General features: G+C 39.1%; 1 protein-coding gene across 1 annotated transcript in view; it reads left to right on the plus strand.

Moving 5' to 3' along the window:
* LOC147903220 (uncharacterized) overlaps positions 1-13,365 on the plus strand; it is a 32,321-nt gene extending 18,956 nt beyond the window's left edge. Inside the window, exons 4-7 of the mRNA XM_087372906.1 lie at positions 3,571-3,653; positions 12,601-12,687; positions 12,787-12,918; positions 13,069-13,365. Of these exons, the coding sequence (XP_087229032.1) occupies positions 3,571-3,653; positions 12,601-12,687; positions 12,787-12,918; positions 13,069-13,212 (446 nt within the window). The 3' untranslated portion in view covers positions 13,213-13,365. The remainder of the gene's footprint in view (positions 1-3,570; positions 3,654-12,600; positions 12,688-12,786; positions 12,919-13,068) is intronic.
* The last annotated feature ends 9,815 nt before the right edge of the window (positions 13,366-23,180 follow it).

A 23,180-nucleotide genomic window follows, 5' to 3' on the forward strand; every position in this document is an offset into this window, starting at 1 on the left:
ATTTCGAGCTGATTATTCACTAAGGGGAGAAATCAGGAAACAAAGCACGGAGATGCTTCTCTTATTCCCACTGCTTGTCATGAGCAGAGCAGATGTTGGAAGAATGTTATCAAAATCTTTGATAGGTGGGCCGTGGATCATTGAAGGAAATTACAACCCCTATGTAGGCTTGTCTATCAAAGGCCATTTACATGAACAAAGAAGGATGAGCTTTTTCCGTGGATTTGACTTCTGTCTGTTTGTAATACCATAACTTGCTCTTGTCATCCCCAAGTCTGGCATTCAAGTCTTGGAGGCACTAACATTCAAGGATCCCACAATAGTTGAAATATTAGCCTATGGCACTCTTAACATCTAGGTGGCAATTTTTCATTTTTAATTTTCATATAAATAAACTTTTACAGTTGGGTTATATAGGAAACCCATAAAATGTCAAACCTATAGTTGAGTAATCTACATCATTATACCATTGTCAGTGTACTTATTGTTCTCTCGGGCCAAACCAACCACTAAAACATTGTGTCACCTAGCGGTTTATTGTCCGTGGTTGTAGAGGCCCACAAAAAAAAAGTGATAAAAGGCTAGCTTCAATACCCTCCTACCCTTCATTTCTTAGACAATGAGAACCGTGTACTCCAAAGGGATGGGATAGTCAAAGACTCAAGCAGGACCTACATCGAGAACTTGGGACCTAGGTGCCTACTCTTGTGAGACTACTGTCTTGGTTAAGGAACTGATGATGGTGCTAAGGGTGCATGCAAAAAAGAACTTGATGTGGCCCTCTCCTCCTTTTCAAGAGAACAAGGGCCTAAGGAGTCTTGACTCAAAGAATGGTTGTGGGAAGAGAAGGGGATCAAGAGGACAAGAATGGGTTGTGGGAAGATGGGTCAATGAGAGGGCTGAGGAAGCACGGAGGGGATAGGGAAGGTCTTGCCAAAGAGGGATGCGAAACGGGGGCAAGGTATAACTAGCAGATCGTTAGGAAAGGGGGAGTGGAGGAGGAGAAGGGAAAGGGGCAATTGGCAGATCATTGGGAAGGGAGAACTGGGGGGGACTAATCATGGGGAAGGAGTAGAGGGAGGGGGAGGATGGGTGGATTACATGAAAGAAGAGGGCGGGGGGGGGGGGGGGGGGATGATCCCCACAGTGAGACCAACTTGTCGATGAGGGTCATGGTTATTGGCAAGGAAGCATTTGGCACAAGAACCTTGGTATTTGCTGAACCATTTAAGGACCTTGCATCTCCCATCTCCCTCACAAGCCTAATTGCCTCCTTGCACTAAGCACTCCTGTACTTCCCTTTGCTCTTGTTGGATGGAGTGGAATGGAAGGAAACATGGAATGTAATGGAGTTGAGAAGCAATGGAGTGTACTTGTAGATGGATGGAATGAAAGTACCAGTGAGTGGTCATATAGGCCCAAGTACACCTAGGTGAAAGCAGCAACAAACCTTCTCCATGGTATGGATGAAATATCTTGGAAACATCTTAGGAATACCCAGAAACTAAATCACGGTTGCACATGTTCATCCGTGATGGATATAGCAACCTATGATAGCAAAGGGAAAGCAGAATGATGTAACAAAAGGTACCAAGTGTAGAGCTTCCCGAAAAGCTTCAAAAACATGGGCCGTGGTAGAGTCTTGGGGAATAGATGTGCTAAGTTATCCTCTATCGGAACATAGGACAGCTGTATGTCTTTAGCTTGGCAGTCGCTTTCGAACATCATGATAATGAACCTCTATGTGCATGGTACGCGCAATGGCCAGAGCACTCTGGTTGTTAGTGTAGTGGTAGTAGAAGTTGTTGAGCCGACATCAAGATCTACAAGTAGCTTACGGAGCCAGATACACTCCACAGTAGCTGTACAGGCTGTCGTGTACTCAGCCTCACACCTAGGAGCAGAAGCTGTAGGCTGCTTCTTGCTTTGAGACTTTCGCATGGACCTCTGCTCCATAAGTCTCCAAAATGATATCTGTAGGGAGGTTGGTATGTGAAGCCTGTCAATTTGGAAAACAGGCAAGGAAACCATTTCCTAGACATGTTCAAGAGAGTAAGAAGCCATTGGAATTAATCCACTCTGATGTGTGGACTACTAAAGCTGCATCTATTGGAGGCTGTCATTACTTTGTCACTTTTATTGATGACTACAACAGAAAAGTTTGGGTGCATTTTATGAAAAAGAAAAGTGAAGTGTTTGGGAATTTCAAAGCTTTTAAAGCTATGGTTGAAAAAGAAACAAGCCTGCAAATAAAATGCCTAAGGTCAGATGGAGGGGGAGAGTACCTCTCAAATGAGTTTGCAAGGTTCCTGCAAGAGCATGGCATAAAGCAGCAATATTCATGCAGTCATACCACACAGCAAAATGGACTTGCAGAAAGGAAAAACAGGCATATTGGAGAGGTATCTCGGGCCATGCTAAATGAAAAAGACCTACCATATTATTATTGGGCTGAAGTGTACTTGTTTGATTAACACACCTAGGACCGTGTTTTTTGTCGGTTGTGCATGACACTAAGGCAAAAATGTTGTTTTATGCTTGATCGACAATGCAAAGCATATCCGATGGGCACAATACTTTGCACACACCTTCAACTAGGTGGAATTGACTTACATACAAAGTGGCACACCCATCCCATAAGTGCTTGATTGGATAACATACCTAGCAGCGTGTTTTTTTAACGGATGTGGATGACACTAGAGCAAAAATAGTATTTAATGCTCGATCGACCATGCAAAGGATATCCGATGGGCACAATACCTTTCCTACACTGCAACCTAGGTGGTATTGAAATCACCACTCTTATTGTCATACCTCAGGCTGCAATCATGGATGACTGGAGTCTTATGCCAAAGCGTGCAATTAAGGAGCTCTTGGAGATTAGAAAGCGAAGGGTCACCAAAAAGTGCATGATATGGTGCTTTGTCTCCATGTCCTCCCTCAAACCATTTGTGGACAAACTATGAGAGAGCTCAGGTACAATGGAATCTGCTGGAGCAAGATTTTTTTGTTCGCTATTAAAGCAATTTAGAGAATGCGAACACTCTCATAGATAGCAACATCCTGGGTATGATTCCCCTCCAGATCTTGTACCTGCCTATGGCTAGGACTAAGGCCCACAACAAACCCCACTGTGGCTTTTTCATAAGATCCTTTCGCCTTGGGAACCGAGGGAGCTTTCATGTGTGTTCCACTGGCTAAACAAAAGTCATTGCAAGGCCACTTCTGCTGGCAGGCAGTGAGGGGGGGGAGGGGGGAGGAAAGGGGGGGGGGGGGAGGAGCAGCAAAGAGCTAAAAGCGAAGGCTGATGGTAGGCAGCAAAACTGAGAGAAGCTTCTTCTGGAAAAAATAAAAAAACTGAGAGAAGCAAAGGCGGGACAGCCACTAATTGGGGGGCGGGGGGTGCTGGGCGAGGCATAGTGGAGGGGCAGGTCAAAAGCAGCTCGGGTGGGAGGGTTGTATCTTGTCTTTTCTTCCTGATAGGATGGATTTTTGTTTGTACTTCATTCCATGAGTGCTGGTATTTTCAGTCGAATTCAAGTAGTTAACGGAAGGTTCATTTCTGTGCAGCTATTCGTGCAGGCGTTCCAATCAATATTAAACTGAAGGCACCGAATGCTTTGGGTCTTCCATCAAATAGCATGGATGCAGTGGTACAATCATTTATTTTATATGACTTTGTCTATGCATTGGATCCATGAATTTAACATGCTGTTGATGTGATTATTTGCATAGGTTTAGGTTCAAGATCATTTATAAGTTTTTTCCAGAGATAATAGGTGAAATTGAGATTTAGATGAAGAGAATTTCTGTAAGTTAAAGGACAATTGCAATCTTGTGAGTCTGCTGGGTATGAGCGAATGGGATATCTTTGCGCATAACCCAGTGCCCACTAAGCACTTAGTTTAATAGGAAAAGAGTTGCAATGAGCCGTTTAGTGTATCACATCAAATTGCACTTTTCTTGTTAGGCGTTTCTTCCATCCCTGTAATACCTTGGTGATGTTTCTTTGCACCTCCTTTTGGGTATCGGGCTTGCATGATTGTTATGTCTAAGGTTGAAAAAATAAAATAAAAGAACTGCTCAATCTGGAAACTAGCTCCCCACTATCAAATTAACTGGTCAGCCTGACCTGATATGCCTGGTTTGTGTAAGAAAGCCAGAAGGTTGTCTGTTTGGACCAGTGGATGCTGGCCACTTGGTATTCTGGCCGATTTCCAACCAATTGACCTTGAGCTCTTGCAATTCCCTCCTCCTGGCTGCTCTATTCTCACCTGTTGCTTTGGCCAGGGCTTGATTCAGTTGCTGTCACCTTCTGTGGCTGTTCAGAGTAGCAACCAGGTGATAAATACCTTTTGGCCCATCTAATAGCCCATCCACTAGTGAAGATAAATTATATGAAACCCCATACAGTTTTGTTTTAGTTTTTAAATTGTAAATGAGATCTTGTGTTTATTTATATGCGGACAGAGTCCTGATGTTTTTTATTGGTTACCATGTATATTTTCTTGATTTCATGTGTGTTCAATGCTTCTGTGATTGCAGACATTGGGTAATAATATTGGCTAGACTGAGAGCTACCTATGTTAGGATTTTCGTTTAGAATGAGGTATATTGAGTTTGAGTGCAGCTCTATGGGTGGAGGTATTGTAAAGATACCTTGGTTAAGGAATCCACAGCCCTAGTCAAGACATGGAGGCAGTTGCTTAGCTACCATTTTCAGGATTTTTATGCCACATCGATTGTTTGCACTGCCATGAATTTATGGAGCTTTTGATTGGGTGGTAGGACTTGAATTTCACAGGTAATGGCATGTTGGCCATAATTTGGAAGATGGAAAAGTAAACATTTGTAGAAGTCTCTAGGTGCTACTAGACTGAACTACAAAATCCAACATGGAAGAAGGCACTACGGGGTGTTGGTGGGAAGCAGCTGTTAGACGTTGGAAAGGTGAGGCATTGGAGGGGCTCCTTGCTTTACTATTCTAGGAGAAAACCAATGTAACCTAGGTATGTCGATTCCTTATATAGGGTTCATTAATAAGTCAACCAGTATTTTGGTGTCTCTATGGCATTGACATGTTTTTCCCAGAGAATCTATGGCATTGACATTACCCTGACAATGTCCATATATCTAAAATGTTTTTCTCCGAGCTCATAGAAGTATATCGTGATGCTCAGTGATAAAGTAGCCCACAACAATTGTTTTGTCTTAAAAAGGCTGTCAAGCATATTGAGGTTTCAAAGATGCAACTGTAGCCATCGTGCGCATTCACGTACACATGTATCTTAGAAACAACATTTTGCAGGAGTACATTAAGACCATGTGACTTTCAAGAGCATGCTGTATATGGGATTTAAATGATAAGTGTTTCATGTTTAAATTTCACAGGGTTTGGATATTTTCTAAGCTAAAGATATATGTATGGACTGGTCACATGGATGACATCAGTCTTGTAACTTTGTTCTGGGAGTGATATGTTATTTAGTTTTGAATGTCTAATTTTAATTGTCCAATCTTGAGTGAACATTGGAAGTTAGTGAACTCCTAAAACATGAATGCAGATATTAAATGTTAAATTTTAATTGATGCTGAATTATAGTGCTCAAAAGTTGCAATGTTATAGTCTGATTCATAAGCAGCCGTGCATACTTTAATTTTATGTTTTCTGTTGAATGAGAGTTTTTAAATTATCTGGTTGGGATGTTAAACATTTTCAATGTCCTGTTTCAGATGTACTCTTCTGAATTTAGTCTCTCTAATCCGTGCACTGGGGAGAGCAGGCATTTCTATATGCAGATTTTTGCACGTTTCTGTTTGGTAGAGAGACTCAGAAATCACCATTCAAGCAAGACAGCTTTTTGTTGTAATGTTTTCGACTTTGCTAGAGCATCCTTTCTCAAAGCGAAGCCAACCCTTCCCCATCTTCAACAAACCCATTTTTACAAGGTTGAAGGAAATACATGACATGATTCAAAGTTGATCCTCCACGAGAATAACATGTATCCCATCTCCACAACTTGATCTAGGCCTTCATAGAACACTACAACTTAATCAAGTTTGATATTGAAGAGTAAGCTCTCCATCCACTATCTTTTCATCAATATCAAGCCTATTAATCCTTTGGCTATTTCTTTTTTTTTTGGAATGAAGGGGAAGCAGATGTCATCCTCAGTCACATTGCAAGGGAACTGCTCTGGACAAAAGGAGACAGAACCTTATGAAAACGGAAATAAGAAGGGAACATGCCATTGTATAGGCATACACATTGTTCAGCCTGTTGGTGGGTCATTGAGAGAGGGGGCCATGCACAGGGCCTAGATAGGGCCAGCCAAGCAGTTGGTTTAACCATCATGATGAACTCGTGGTGGGGTTTGCTAGTAACCTAGTAACCAACCTTTGTGGTGTGGTGTTGAGGAGAGCTGCCCGGGTAAAGGGGTCAGTCTTGTGCGCCCCTATCTTTTTCATAGTGTAAGGGGTTGCGCCTATGGATTTTTTTATATTTTTCAGAATGTAAGGGCATCACATGAATGACCATAGAGAGAGTATATAATTTTTCCCCAAAAAAGAGAGATGTTTTTAAACTGTGTGGAAAACCTAAATATCAAATACTCAAGGCATTGGTGGGCCAATACTCTGCCACACGTAGACACATAAGCAGATTTTCTGGTTTTCATGCCTCTTTATTGGGCCTTTCCATGGAGAAAAAGGGGCAGATGCTGACATTTTCAAGGCACTCGCCTCTTTACTAGCCCCTTTACCCTAGTGGCATGAGGGTATGGTAGTCGGGCAATCTGTCTGTAACCTAGTCAGTTGATTGGGCAGCCACTTGCAGTTGCAACTCACAACTGCACAAAGCATAGAACTATACATGCAAAATAGAACAGCCAAAAGATCATATTGTATAGGCTGTAGGTACAAAGCCACTGGTACTATCTACAGCCAAGAGGCTGCAAGGGCCTAGGTGCCTAGAACAATGCTGGTACTTCTCTCTTCCTGCATGCCTGTTGGAGGTTTTCCGTGGGAAGTAAGGAGGGAGAAGCAAAAGGCTGTCCGTTTAGGGGAGGGCTTTCTGCCTGCCTTCATGAATTGGCCGATCAGCTAGATAAATAGACCGCCTGGCAGTCACATGGGCTGACCAGATCAGGACCAAGCCTTGCTTTAACTGCCAAACCCAGGTCTGCCTATTCCTTGAGCAGTCCATTGGCTGCCTATAAAGCCTGTCTTCAGCCAGGCTTACTTGCTCCAAACCTGTCCCATGAGGGCTCTTTTACTCAGCCCTAAAGGCCAACACTTGTCCCACATGGACTGTGGTGGGGCCTTGCTATAGCACCTGCATGCAACAGAAAGGAGCAACGAACTCTCTTCGATCTTCACTTCATCCACAAATATGGGCAAAAGAAGCTCAAGGTGAGTGCAAGATCTCCAGCTGATGCTGTGCAAAACACACCCAAGGATGGCTCTGATAATAGAAGGGCAGACTGATGCTCCTGTGTGCCTCAATGAGGGCTTCAATGGATGAATCTTGTACGGTATCAGCCCAAGACTGTCAAAAATACTCTCGTTGGGCATTACTCTTCTCTACTTCTGCCATGCCTTCTTCATGTTCAAGTGCCAGAAGCACTAGAGAAGGACCAATGCCATGGTTGCAAAGGAGGTCTGAATCAAGCTACCGTGCAATGTTCGAATAGGCTATACTTGGATCCAGGTGGCAAAGGAGCCGGGACTACCAATTTTGTAGTCCTTAATCCAGATACCGCCACCTAACTCCAGGAGGAAGAACAGATGCTTGATGTTAATCCCCTCAATTCAGATCAGACCATGGTAACTCTAATTATAATCCATTGTAACTCTAATTGTGCCCCTTTAAAGAAACTCCAATTGCACGTGCGACCAGGATACACAGTCTGACAGTGGCACTGTTTCAATTTTGGTGACCCGTGGCTGCCTTGCCTTGCACGTCAGCAGTAAGAGTTTCTCATTCTTGATCCTAACCTCAAGCACTTTCCGACACAGTCCAAAGAGTTTATTTCTGCTTTATGATGGCATCAACTTTCCTCACATCGATGTGGACCTCCGTGCTTTAACCAGTTAGTCATATGGTTGGGATACATACCATTTATTTCTCAAATCAAGGCAGAAACGTGCACCCGTCAGATGGTCTTCTCATACTTGTGTCTTTTACCTGTCAGTCCAGGTAAAACCATCCCCCCAACTCACTGATTTCTTGAATAGTTGTAACAAACAGAGGCTAGACCATGACTTCAAGATTATCATCATGGGCACCAAGGAGGAGTTCTTGACCCACTCTCGTTTTTTGGCACGTTTAGTCTGCCTCGGTCATTACTTCCTCAACACAGAGTATAAACCTGCTCTTGATGCTTTTTTCTTTCACCATCCTTGCAATTCTCCCATTTCTCTGCGACAGCTTCTGGAAATAGAGTTTGAAAAGCACTGTGTCAAAATCCATTGCTTTTGTGAGCCTCAACTTGCTTGTCTTCTCCATAGGTGGCGAGGTGCTCCTCCTATGTTGATTTTTGGTCAAGGTCCCTTTGTGTCCCGTGCACCAGCCCTGCTATTGTCTTTCCCACTTCCAACTGAGCCTTACTCTCTGCCCCTGTCCTCATCCACACCTCACTTTGTCCCCACTTGTGCATGTGTCTCTATCTTCACTAGTGTCATCTCACCATCTCAACCATATCTTGGTGACTTCACCCCCCCTTCTTCTTCCCCTTTCTACTCCACTTGAGCTCACACTTTTCTTTCTTTTCACTTTATCCCACGTTATCTCTTCTTTCAAGTGATGCCACTTCATCTCTTTCTTCCGCCTTACCCATTGTCTCAATCCTATAAACACACTCTTTATCTTAGCCCGCTTCTATGATTATACGTAATGGTTACTTAACTACAACCAGATCTGAAGACAATTCACCATCAGCATCTGAAACATTATTTGGGGTGCCTGTTTGGTCTCGAACAGGTTCTAGAGTCATCACATGGGCCTTTACCAAGGGCACTGGAGTCATCACCAAGCCCTCCTTTATCAGGGGCATTAGAGTCCTCATGTGGGTTTTGTCAAGGTCACTGCAGTCTTCACCAGGTCTTTCAAAAGCAAAGACAGGTGAAGATTCTTGTCTACAAAGCACAAGTCCTTGAGATTCCAATAAAGTACAAAATGGGAACAAACAGACTTGACAGCATCCCCACAATGCAGCATAGTTCTATCTTTGAAGGTAGTGCCTAGCTAGATGTGCAGGAGTGTCTATCTGTTTTTGTCTCCCGTGGCTTGACTCCAAATGGAAGACACGTCTTTCCGTCACCTCTTTGATGCATTGTCACATAGTGAAGAGTGATCTTGAGGAGGAAGATGTTGATCTTACCCCCTTTCTGAACGGAAACATTAGCCACATACCCTCTATGCATGACCATTGATGTTTTGGATTGCCTTGAGAAATTCTGGAGGGGTAGATGAGATGCACTTTGTAGACCATTTTGCTTGAGCCAAACCAAATCGATGTGTATGGTCACGCAGGTGGTAGATAACACCTTTGTGCAGACGGGCACTGCACTATACAAGTTGGCAGGATGCTTGACTGCACCAAGTTCAAGCAAAGGATACAATACCCTCTACTTAAGTCCATGGATGGGGGATAGAGGTGGAATACTTTGCGGTCCTCTCATCCGTCGCTCAGCCCCCCCCTCCCCGTCGCTCAGCCCCCTCCCCTCGTCCGTCGCTCAGCCCCCCCCCCCCCCCCCCCCTCGCTCAGCCCCCCCCGCCCCGCCCCCCTCCCCGTCCCTCAGCCCCCTCCCCTCGTCCGTTGCTCAGCCCCCTCCCCTCGTCCGTCGCTCAGCCCTTCTCCACTTCCTCTCCCCACTCTTGGCTGGGCTGTACCCCAGGCCCAGCCAAGGGGTTAGTCCAGCCAAAAGGGGGATAGTAGATATGGCCAGCCCATCCTCCCCTCATCCCCCCAAGCTTTACTCCGCCATGGTAGCCACAACCCCTGCTCCCTTCGACATGACGTACTCTAGGTATAAGATTCAACCTCCCCCGACGCCGACCAAGCCGCAAGAGCAGATTTACCATCTCCAGCAAGAAGTGCGAGACCTGAGGTCCCAGCTCACCCAAGCCCTAGCTCGTATTGCAGCTTTGGAAGGCCCAGGGAAGCAGGAGATTATTGCAGCAGCCGTACAAACATGTAAAGCCGAGCCCCCAACATCACATCTGATTTCCACGGTTAGAGAGCTTATCCAGGTGAAAGTGACAGCTGAACCCAAGGTTGACATCCAAACAGAGATCCAAGAAAATCACCTTCGGAAAGAGAATGCTATGAAGATTCGGATAGGGGGAATACCCGATTGGCAGCACGAGGATGACACTTTCGAGGAGGCAATCGACAGAATCAAGGCAGCAGTCCCGGCCATTGATTGGTCAGCAAGCCCGAATGATGATGAAGAGCAGTCTTCCCCAGTTTATTTATCGCCTAGGAATGACACGTTGTCATCACCTTTAACTCGAAGACACTCAGGAAGAGGATTCTACAACAATCCTATAAGCTGAAGGGGACAAAGATATGGATTGCTGAGGAGCTTACAAGAACCCAACTGAAGAACAAAGCTACCGAGCTTGCTAAGGTTCGGGCAGCTAGGGAAGCAAGAAAATGGGCAGTATATCGTGATGGTCTTGCAGTGATTAGAGAATTTAAGACAAAATCTAAAGACCCTCAATCTTAAACTGATGTAATGGCCACTCCATAGCCTAGTACTTAGTTCCTTTTATGTTTTATGTTCTATGTGTTTTGTTTTTTGGAGGAATCAGATGATACTCCTAGGGAGGTTGCCTATGGCCCTCTCTGTACTGATGTATAAGCAAGTCTCTTTTGTCCCATAGACCTTTTTAGGTCTCCAGTGGACATTAATAAACTTTCTTTCTTTCTTTCTTTCTTTCTTTCTACAAAGAACTGATGTGTAGTAATTTAATATTTGAAGTTTGAACAAGCTTGTAAGCTATTCAAAAGACACATTTCACTACTTCCGAAGGGGAAAGGAGACAGCTCTTGCCTCATCCCTTTCATTTGTGATTTGAATGAAATTCTATGACCATTACGGTTGGCCAAGTACCTGAACAAAGAAACACTTCTTTAGATGCATTTGCCAAAGAGCCACCACAAAATTGTCATACAAATAAGAACGCAACTTTACAAAATCAATTCCATGGAGGAGAGGCTATGGCTAGCATGCAGCCAATGAGTATCAGACGATAGTAGCGTACTGTTTAGTAATGCCCTCTAGTCTCATATCATAAAATGAAATTTGGGGCGGGAGCTTTAGTGCCTCCTCATGGAACTTCTTGCACTCCTTGTCTCAACAAAATAAAGTGCCCCTACCTTTTGGAAGGTCCAAGGGTTTAAGCAAATGCCAACAAGGAGAGCAACAATATGGGACTAGTTTGGGATATCATAGTATGCTACGACTCTACTATAGTTCCTAAATTGCCCATTGCACGAGGTGGACTAGTTTGGGACATCATAGTATGCTACGACTCTACTATATTTCCTAAATTGCCCATTGCAGAAGGCGGACTTGGCTTTCTTGTAAAAGGGCAAAAGATGTGGTCCAGATGTGTTTGTATGTGTAGTGGTCCCATAGGCTGTGTTTGGTCTCTTTGTGAATGATACGATCATTCTAATCTGATACAAACCCCACCCTTCCCTTCAGATACACAACTCCTGTAATGTGTGTTTTTGTGTGTGTGTGTGTGTGTGTTTGTGGAGAGAGAGAGAGAGAGAGAGAGAGAGAGAGAGAGAGAGATGGACAAGCACACACACACAGATGCGCACGCTTGTGTATACATAAAGGTAAACTTTCACATTCATGATCACACTGATCTACATGCCCTACAAGTATACATGTATAGTTGGTGCATATGCATGTACACAGCTATGGATGTACAAGAACGCATACGCATATAGGATGCATATGCACCCACACTACTTACATGTACATGTACATATACATATACATATACATATGCATCATAACACATGTATATGTACATATACATGCACTTCTACATAGGTATATGCATTTGTGGCTGCAAATACAGACACATACAGGTACAAATGCATTTTACCTCCTATGTCTATAATATGCTTGTGGCATCCTGTGCAGCATTGTAATGTGTAATGTTAAGGCAATGCAGTTGTTTGATGTAGTTCTTGATTATTGAAGAACATCGGATACATATTTGCAGATTTATTGGAAATTTTTTAGGGAATTTGCAACATACATTTAGAAAACTTTCTTGATGAGCAGTTCGTTATAGCTTAACCTACTCTTTCCCTTGCTCCCTTTGGAGTCATACAATTAATCTAAACATGGCACTTCATAATTGATTAACCCGACCAGTTTCACCTGTGTGCTGTGTTGAACACTTTGAGTGGAGGGTGAATGATCCTGAAAGGAAAGTTATCCTGTTTCATTGGGCTGCGCTTCTTGTTTTGATTCTGTAGCCATAGTTATCTGTGCCATTCTGTATTCTGCAGTTCTTACTTTATTGAAAATTTCCCATCTGTATGAAAAATTTTACTCATGTGAGTGTAGGTGAGTGTCTACTCTTTAGGTGGTTTGAAAGAGGAAGAAGCGAAATCGGTCGTCCGCGAGGCTTTAAGGGTGCTAAAACCAGGCAAGGTATGTCTCATATTTCTCTTACGTTGTTTCTCTAGTTTGGGGTGCTGCAATTTTTTATCAATTTAAATAAATCCGATCAGCCACTTCTTTGTCTTTCAGCCTTTCGTTTTTGTGGAGAACGTTGTCTCACGGTGGCAGGTAGTCAGCGTATTGCAAGAGTTCCTTCAGAATTCACTGAAATTGGTTGGCATTCAGAGCAGTCCTTCAAAAGACACATTAAAATTGTTAGAGGTATGCTTTCTCCCATGCAGTCCAGCTGACTAGAGGAATGGAGGTGCTTCTAATATGCGCGATAATAAGAGCTGCCTATACTCGTGTGCTCGTGAAGAACTACATTGTGAATTCTGACAACGTGTAACGTGTGCTGGATATGACCTCAAGGAAGCTGGAGGAGTGGAGAAGCTTGATTACGAAGTAATTTTTGAATATCAAGATCCTCATATTGTGGGCGTCGCAATGAAGCATGCAGAATTGGCAGAGAACGTGGTTAAGAAAAATCGAAATAGGAGATCCTTCTCTCCATGAAATATTGTAATCAAGCAAGAAAGTTATTTATTGTTCTATTGGTTAATTGTATCATGGAACTGGAATGTGATTTTCATTTTGGAGTGAGATTTTTTAAGTGGAAGCTAATTTAAACACGTGCTTTTTCCTGTGGAAAATTGGGTGGATTCATTTGTTTCTAAGAGTATACAGATTTACACGGAGCAAGTTGGTGTTATTAAGGTCCCTCCTAAATTTTTCGTGCTCGTGATTTTTAGTGGAGTTGAATTCAGCAAAAGCTTCTACCAAAGTTGGCCATTTCAGAATTGGCTCGATGAAATTCTTGATTCCTAAGAAATAAGCTGATATTCGGAGAGGGGATCCATAGCGTATACGTGTATGACCATTTTGGGGTAGTCCTATATTGGTAGCTGTGTGCAATGTAGCAATGAAGGCTTTGTAGTCAGTTATGTTTGGGCACTGATGACGACATAAGTGTTGCTTTGCTTGCTAAGTATGTCTTCCTTTTGTTTTTCATAAAAGTTTTTGTTTACCTCTTTTTTCTTCTCTTTCATTTTCTCTTTTATTTTCTTTGTAGATGTTTGATATTTAGAACATTAAAAATTCTAAAATTGTATGATTGGACTTATTCTAATCTTACAAAGGTATATATATAGTTATGTTAGGTTCCCACAGCATCATTTTGTGACCTCATTGCATTCCTCTAGTTAGTGACTAAGGAGCATTGTCTCATGGAAAGAGTTTGAGGTCTTAATGCAGTTTTCCACCAAGCTCTTAAGTGTCTTAAAGGGTTCTATTTTGTCTAGTTTAGGATGACTCTTTTTTATAGTTTTGGTCTTACCCATGGTCCTAAAGTGTCCTAAATTTCTTTGGATTCCTTAAGACCTCAAAGTCTTTTGAGAATCGTGGTCTAACGTACGCGAAAGGAAAATCTATCTTTGCAAGATTAAGTGCACTATGATCAACAAATAGTAGCCTTATCATCAAGAGACGCTTCAATCAATGCTTTATTTTAAGCAGTTTGGTTTATTTGTAGCATTCAACTAGCAAAGAATCCAATCTTTCATATCCGAACAAAGCATATTGATATGCATTATCATTTCATGAGAGAAGTTCTCACTGAAGCAATATTCCATGCTTATTATCTAACAACACAAGAACCAAGAAGATATCTTTATAAAGCCACTATTCCTTGATAAGTGTGGTCAACTATAACTGAAAAGGAGGAAGTGTCGATTACTTTATCTATAGATATGCGGTGCAAAATTCACTACACTCATGCTCATACTCTGATTTTAGATTTTTTTCTTTATCAGGAATGTCTTTTTTCATCCAGAAAATAAAAAACATTTATCACCTTCACTTATTCAAAGCAATTTTACAAGGGATATTGTAGCACTACATTGAATTCTTAGGGACTTGAAGAGTGTGATATGATATACATGTATGTATGTATGCATCAGCACTAGAATTGTCCATCGACGTCATGTCAGTCGATGGGTCACAAGGGGAGCTAGTGTTAGATCAACAATATGACTATTGTACACAAGTGATTGAAATACCATTGGAACAACCTTTTACAAGTACTACAAAATCATTAAGATGGTTACATGGGCACTACTTGTATCAGTAGTATTGTCAGTCCTCATTACCGTTTGTCATTCTTCAACATCAAGCTAGCCAAATGGTCCAAATGTTAGAACTATTCACTAGCTTGGCGAAGGAAAAATATGAAAGAGAATTAGACAGAGAGGTTGCAACAGAAATCGACAATGTATGTATATAAATCTACAAGGGTTTCCTTAACTCAGTAAAGGCGTATTTTCATGGAATCCCAAGTTGATTACTATAAGTACAGATGATGTATATATACATTGCATGTACAAGTTCGTAGACCCATTGGATAAGTTTTATGTCTTTTGCACATAATAAAAGTTATGTTTTATATAGAGTAATGGCATAATATCCCTAAGTATTTTCAGATCTTCATATTTGTTGTAGAGCTATAACTCGTCTCAAAATCAATTACTAACTTGCCTTCACGAGCTCTTCTAGTTAACTTAAGACATTCATATCTTTGAAATGAATGGGAAAAAGGCCACTACATCTCTTAATGTACTCAAAGCATTTGGATGCTTTGACTTGAATGTTGCAACATTTGATCTACTAACAGTGGCAACCATTGTATATAATAAATGGATATGTATATATGTGTAATCTATACTTAGCTTATGAAAAAAGACGTAGTACTAAAATATGACTTAATAGCCATGACAAGTGAGGTAGGGAGGAGTAAGAAGCGAAACCAACTAGTTACATAGTCTTCTTATTTGCCTCTCCCCTCCCAATCATATCTCTCTTTGCAAGAAAATGTTATGTTTTCTGAAAAGAAATTGCAAGGACTTTGGCCTACAAGTTACATAGTCAAATGATTTTTTCAAATATTTGAGATCATGTCACACGATAGTTCTCTCTTAATACATAACAATGTTACAGACTAAGTGATAGGTTCAAAGTTTAGCACTGAGTCAATGAGAAATATTGTCATGATCTTAGAAATAGATTGGTCGAAATGATTTTATGATTCACTACAAGGCATTGGGTAGTTTTTGACAATGACAGAATTTATGAAGGTTGAAATAAGGGTAGTCTAGGATGCCTAACACAGTTAAAAGAGGGAGGATGAATAGGAGATAAAAAGTACCAATGAGGGATGTATAAGGGAACATACTACATCATAACGACCCATTTAAAATAGGCAATCATTCCCATGGCATAATGTCATGGAATGTACCTCCCTAGGTATGAAGGTCTAACCTACCATTCTTGGAACCTTTCAATAAAACTAGCCACTAAACTGCACCTAGAGTAAATCAATGAGCCGAACCCATAATAAATCATCACTCTTTCTTCAAACACTCCATTTGATGAATGTTGGCTTTGATGATTAAACTTCTTTCGCCTAATTTTTTCGAGGGGTTTTTAGGTAGGATGATGCTCTATTAGACAACAAACTTATTATGTTTCGTTCCCTAGAAGCTTCTCACATATTAAGCATCATTATCCTTCTATGTCTTTAGTACAAGAATATAAAATTGGATCTTTAGCTACCTTGGTAAACACATGTATAAATAAAGGAGGTTCTTCTTTGCTAAAGCCAAATATATTTATCGATTCTCTTTGAACAGTTAGCCTCACGAATTGCATTTGTGGTTGCTCTATATTAGACTTCCATAGATGATAGAGTAGGATGCTCCATGTTATTCAACAACAAGATCTTATGTTTAAGCAATATGCAAACGTAGATCTTCTGCCATGTGGACAACCATCCTATTATTATCAGTATACCTTGAGTACTTTAGTTGAGTGCTTTTGTTATATTCAATTCCATGTTCCCAATGTACCCTTCATATGCCTAATAATCCTTTGAATTTGTCTCCAATGAAACACTTCATGGATTTCCATATATTGGGACCTTGCACCAATTAGGTTGTGTCTAGTATAATGGTCAAATATAGCATGTTTCCCTCTATGTAATCCAAAACTATAATCACTTTTAGCTTATTTATCACATGGATTCATTGATGTACTTAATGGTTCCATCCTTAATTATAAATCATTGATGTACTCATGGGTTCAAATCCTTAATTATAAATTTCTTTAGGGTTTCTTCACTCTCTTCTTTTTTTGTTGATTTTATCATTGTCTCTCTAAATTTTGAAAACCTAATGATATCCAAACAATGGATGGATCCATGATCTTTCACATCAAAGCATTTGTTATGATTCATTAAGTTTATTGTGATGCCTCTATAATTAAAAACCAAACTACCTTTTTAATGTACATATTATGATCAAGTTCAACCTTTCAAAATTCTTTGGGAATGCTCATCTATATCTTGATACCAAGCATGGCATTCTTTAATCTATGCAAAGCATTCTTGAATTTACAATCCTTACCCTTGTTGCCTTCAACATTAAAAGTTGATGATTTTATTATATACTTCATCTTATAGATATATTATTTTAAGAAGTGGTTTGACATACATATAATAAAAAGGTCTTCCACAACGGGGTTACAATCAATGTAATTATTAGCAAGATATGCAAATGTTTCATCATAGTCCGGCTTCTTTCTAGGCATAACATGTTTACAACCAATCTAGCTTTGTATTTCTTAACTTTTTCCTCACTCCTCTACTACTAATGGAAATTTTATTTGGTAGTAGATATATTGCATCCTAATTTTTGATAAATCAATGCTAGCAATTCGCCACTTGGTGTTACCTTTGGCCTTTTCATATGTATCATGCTCAAATGCATTTCTAATGTTACATCAAAGCACAACTTAATTGATCCTATCAAGAAGATTTAATACCATACTAAACCTACTAAATCATTCATTGTCCATCCATAGCTTAATTTCTTTAATTATTTCATAATGTCATCTAGATACCTAGAATTTTCTCTCAGATGACCAAAAGAAAATCTTGTTCTCTCACTAAATCAATGATGGGAAAGAAACGATTCATTTCATCTTGAAGCGTAATTAGCTATCCTTCATCAAACATAACAGCCCTAATTGTAATGATCTTTTTTCTTAAAAATTATAGTCCAAGTGAGGGCTTCATCAATAGCATAACATCTTTCATATGATTTAGGCTTCACTCCACCATGACCATATGAAGAACTTGGTACGTATTTATTCCCTCCACTAGCTTAATGAGAGGAAAAAGGGATCCATTTCGTTGTACAAGCCATGCATTCATCAAACATAATATCCCTACTTGTGATGATATTTTTTCTTTATCAATTAAAATAAACAATTCTTTTCATTGATTCATCATCATGTTTTTCAATATTGGCACGAGGGATGCATACATCATTTGTAGATCCAAACATCCCTAAATAATCAATTCTAGGCCTTTGAAATATAAAAGATTTCTTAGGAGTCTTGTTTAGGAGGTATTTAGTTGCACTCCCAGGTATGCTACTATAATCACTACTTCAGTCCATAATAATACCAATAAGATTCTTAATTTAAGCATCCTCTTGGTTTTCTCCATAATTTTTCATTCATGCAAGTAGAAACATCATTTTTTTAAGAGTAGGGGATAGGGTATACTCTCCATGGATTCCCTTTTATTTACAAATTTTATGAGCTCAATTTATTATACCCTCTCCCTTACTTATTCAAATAGGCTTTTTGCATTTTCTAGCTTGTCTTTCAACTCATTGAAAATATTTTCTACCTCCAAAGTTTTCTTTTGGGAAGTACACCGGCATCATGTGGATTAACATTGATGAATGCCACATATATTGTGCCACCTATAGATTTGACATTGATTGAAACACATAGGTAAAATTTATACCATCTCAAGGATGCTATTCTTCCTTGAGTCTCTCTTTGGAAAATTTTAATTGTTGTATTTCTCCATAATGCATCCTTTGCATATTCTCATCTTATCTAGTAACAAATGAGGGACTCCACATATAAAACGTTTTTTCTTTATTAGGACCGAGCTCAACATATTTAAATGTCCAAACATTTAGCCATAAGACTTATCTCCTAACAACTGAGATATGTAGGATTGTATATCATCCTCCTTCCTAATCACCTTTGCAAGTGACTTCTCCCTGCTAGTCAATTGAGAGTTCTCTTCTAGTCAATTTGAGATAGGATTGTATATATGACTCCTTCCTAATCACCTTTGCATGTGACTTCAAAGATTATTTTGGTTTGTAACTCATTTCTTATTTTCCTTTCTAGTTTTTCTTGAGTTGTGGAACATGAATCTATATTGGTATTATACCAACCCTTTGATGAAGTGAGGGGCTTCCCAACTCAACATGATCATCAAAGTTCTCATTTCAATTGGGAGGAACCACTCTTAATGAGGAGTAATATGGTCAAAAGCTCTTAAGTCAACAAAACATGACTCATCAACATCTCTATGCTTGTTTGAATTCTCTATGCTTGTTTGAATTTCTTTGTTGCTAATAAGGCTTTTTTGGTGTTTGTCTTATATGTCCCTATGCTTAATTGACTTTCTTTGCTATGCTTGTTTAACTTTATTTGCTAATACTAAGGCATTTTTAGTGTTTGTCTTGTATGTTTTCAATATTTTTAGAGTATTTTCCAATTGATTTAGAGTCCCATTCCCCATGTCTAAACTTTTATTCCGACATTTGGGAGAAAAATGTCCAAGCTTCCCATAATGAGAATAAGGGCCTTTATTCTTGGTCTCCCTTGTGTTGATGATTGACTTGTAATCAACATGTTGGCACGATGTATTCTTTCAACAAGGCTCTTAGACATGTGAGCAAAATTTGAACGGTTTTTTGAAACGTTTAGTATTGGGACTACATTGCGTTTTGCGATCGCTCTCTACTTTTACCCAATGAGATTTTAGCATCTCAAATATTAATCTTATAAGTATACCTTTTGGTGTCTTTAGTGATGAGGTAGCATGAATCTTAGTGAGTATACAAGCTTTCTCTCTATATTAGAGTCATAATGAGAAACGTGTCACTCCAATGATTATTGAGAATGAGATCGACTACCAATAGATCGACTATTCTTATCATGCACAACTAGCTAGTCTAGAAGGTCTTTGCTCATAATGAGAGGGTCAATTACATTTTGACATTTTCACATTTTAATTATGCTAAGATACTTGTTGATAATAACTAAACACTTTTGTGTGCATGCATACTCATATGTGTTTCATATTTTTTTCTAGGATTCAGCTAAAGCTTCTAAAGTTTTGATCACATTGATGATATTATATTAATGTTGAGGTTGTGAGTGTATTGACTCCTCCCGCAATTTCATTTGGACTCTTCTCTTTCATCTTCTCTATGCCACATAATTTTCAAGATTTAAAAGGATCCTTAATCTTAAACTTCCAAATGCTAAAAATGTGTTTTTTCTCTAGGGAATAAAGATTAAGACCTATGTAAAAGACAAAATGGGGAAGTACAACTAATATAGAAATTGAATAAAATAGGCTTAAGTGGTGTCCTCATAGCTCCAAAGTCAACTCCTAGCTCAATCAAACCTTTTCTAAGTAAAAGTGGATAAGGTAGGCAAGATAAATCATGGTGCTACCATACCAAGACAAATAGCACACAATGGGATAATCCATTAGCACTGATTGCAGATTATAAAAAAATTGAAAACATTGAAAATCCTTCAATGGACCCTTAGCTTGCAAGGAATCTACATACAAGATGTGTATAGAAAGGGTATGCTATGATTGTTGGCCTTCTCATTGTTGATGTCCTAGGTTTGTAGTGGCCTATTTAGGTTGATTATAGCTCTACCTATTTCAAATTCATGGTGAAGAAGCTGGGGTAATATCTTTGAGGTATACGAGGTACATCCACTTATAAAACCATCTAGCCTCAATTCGTTATAAACATTTGGAGATACCCCTAAGGTAAAAGGTTAACATTATCATAGGACAATGGTACAATAGAAATTTGGAGGTACCCCTTAGGTCATCGTTGGCTTCAAAAGATTCTTTATAAAGAAAACAAATGATCAAGCTTTGACCAACCACTGATTTCACACTAAACCTTACTGGTATTTCAATAGTAATATTATAGAAGCAAATTCAGTATTTTAATGGTATATTTCATGAGAAAACCCTAGATTTCCACATCAAATGCTGCAACTACCATCAAATGCTGTAGTTGACCTAGTAAGGATAAGGCATGAACAAAATATGTGGGAAATGTTTGTTATATTGGCTCCACTGATTTTTCCATTTTATTGTCCTATCTTATTCTAGCTCTTAATATCATTTGTATTCTCTTTTGAAGGCCATCTTTTTTCTACATGAACCAAATAGGAGATATGAGGAAATTTTGGTAGCACATTTCTAATGGCAATGACTGTTATGGTGATAAATTGTTTGGAAGATGTAAATGTTTATGATAACAACCATATTAAATCTTAAGGAAGATCTCTTTTGAAATACAAATGCCTACTTTAGAGAATAGTGATCAAAATAAATATTCATCGATTAAGGGGATCCCTACAAAAGAAAATGCTTCGAGATTGTTCCAACAAATAATAAAAGAGAAAAAAATGTAGATGCAATGATGGTAAATCATGAAAATGTAATAGAAAGAAGAATTCTAAAGTATAAAAAGACCAAGAAAATGAAATTCAATAGTGCCAAAAGAAAGTGTCAAGTTAGCACCTTGGATACTATCCAAATTGCATACATGCAAAACTTAAACATGATATATGAATCATTTTTTGTGACCAACAACCTTGTAATAATAATCACACAGCTATGGCATTCACATAGGAAGTATGATAACTAAGATGAGCTTGAATTCTAATGTAATGGTAGCCAATTTCATTGTTGTTTTGAGAATTCCTTTGATCATTTTTGAAGTCAATGATAGTGATTAGTTGTGAATGGGAAGCTATTGTTTAGTGGAAGACAAAGTCTAATTGCCAATATTCTTCTGATCAATCATGTAATTGTAAGGTCTATGGAAGTTTAGCAATATATGTAAAGCTATTGGTGCTGGATCATGTTATTTATAATGACTATGTAATACCATGTAATTGTAAGGTCTATGAAAGTTTAGTAGTATATGTAAAGCTATTGGTGCTGGATCATGTTATTGATAATGACTATGTAATACCATGACATGGAGTGAAAGGTTTTGCTATCATTACAAGTTTGAGACCTTGAAAAAACTTGCTTTCTCCAAGTCCTTATTGAATGGTACATGCAATTCTTACTCCAATAAACATTCTATCTAGCAAAGTTCATTTGTTTGGAGCTTGTGATGGTACATTTCAAAATTTTTGTTTTCCTGACAAAAAGTTATATTAATCTTCTGGAAGTGGGAAGGTCAAGGTGTTAAAGGTCAAAGAATGGCCATAATGAAACATACAATTAAGAAAATGTGCAAGCAAAGCTAGTAGCCACAAAGAGCGTAATAGACGACACGTGGTGGAAGAATGTGCAAGGTCTCAATTGTAACAATTTAATCACATTCCTTAGCTTGGTCTATAGGGAAAATGTATCAATACTGTTAGGAGTAATCATTATGTATTTATAAGCGTGTTTCCTTTTTGTATATGACTATAGTTCTCATGTGAACCTTTCAAGCCATAAAATACATATGAATATGCAATAGTCCATCATCCATGCATGGTCCACCTTGTCTTCATCACAAATTGGAATGTGAAAAAGTTAGGAGCATCTAGAATAATGGAAAATGAGATCGACCTTGCTCCCATTTTTTAATGATTTTAAATCTATTGTAATTCATTTTGTTTCTCTCAAAAGGATATATACTTGCATCCTTTCTTTCTAAATCTCTTGTCCAAATATCTACTTTAATATAATTTTGATAGTTGATCAATTTGAAAATAGGCCATCCCAATAAGTTTGGTCGATGTTACCATCCCTCAAACTATTGAGCATTTTCTCATAAGCTCCAAGAAAGAAAATGGTGCTGATTACGTCAAGGACAAACCACACTAAATGGACAGACCATGGCAATAACACAATGTCATCATAGCCAATATCATTTGTGTCGTTACGATTCCTAAAGCGAATATCTTGTCCTAAGGTGAATCTCATCTTGTGATTTTTATTTATCGTAGTGGTTCAATGTGCATGGTCTCATATTTCATAAAGTGCATTAAAAAGACAAGAAATTTAAAAACCCGATAGAATAATGATTTGTGGTATTTCATTTGAATTTATGATCAAGGAGGTTATGGGTGTCATCAATGAATAATGCTATGCATGTGATCACTCATATTGGTGAGTATCTTTTTCATCTAGCTCTAGTATTTCATCATCTCAAATTTCTTTAAGCTCATTTAAAAGCCAAGAATTTAAAAAACTTGATAGAATAATGATTTGTGGTATTTCATTTGAATTTTTGATCAAGGATGTTATGGACGTCCTCAATGAATAATGTTATGCATGTGATCACTAATGTTGGTGA

This window comes from Dipteris shenzhenensis, chromosome 3 (genome assembly GCF_047967505.1).
Source record: "Dipteris shenzhenensis isolate YYH24624 ecotype China chromosome 3, Dip_SZ_1.0, whole genome shotgun sequence".
Taxonomy (NCBI): domain Eukaryota; kingdom Viridiplantae; phylum Streptophyta; class Polypodiopsida; order Gleicheniales; family Dipteridaceae; genus Dipteris; species Dipteris shenzhenensis.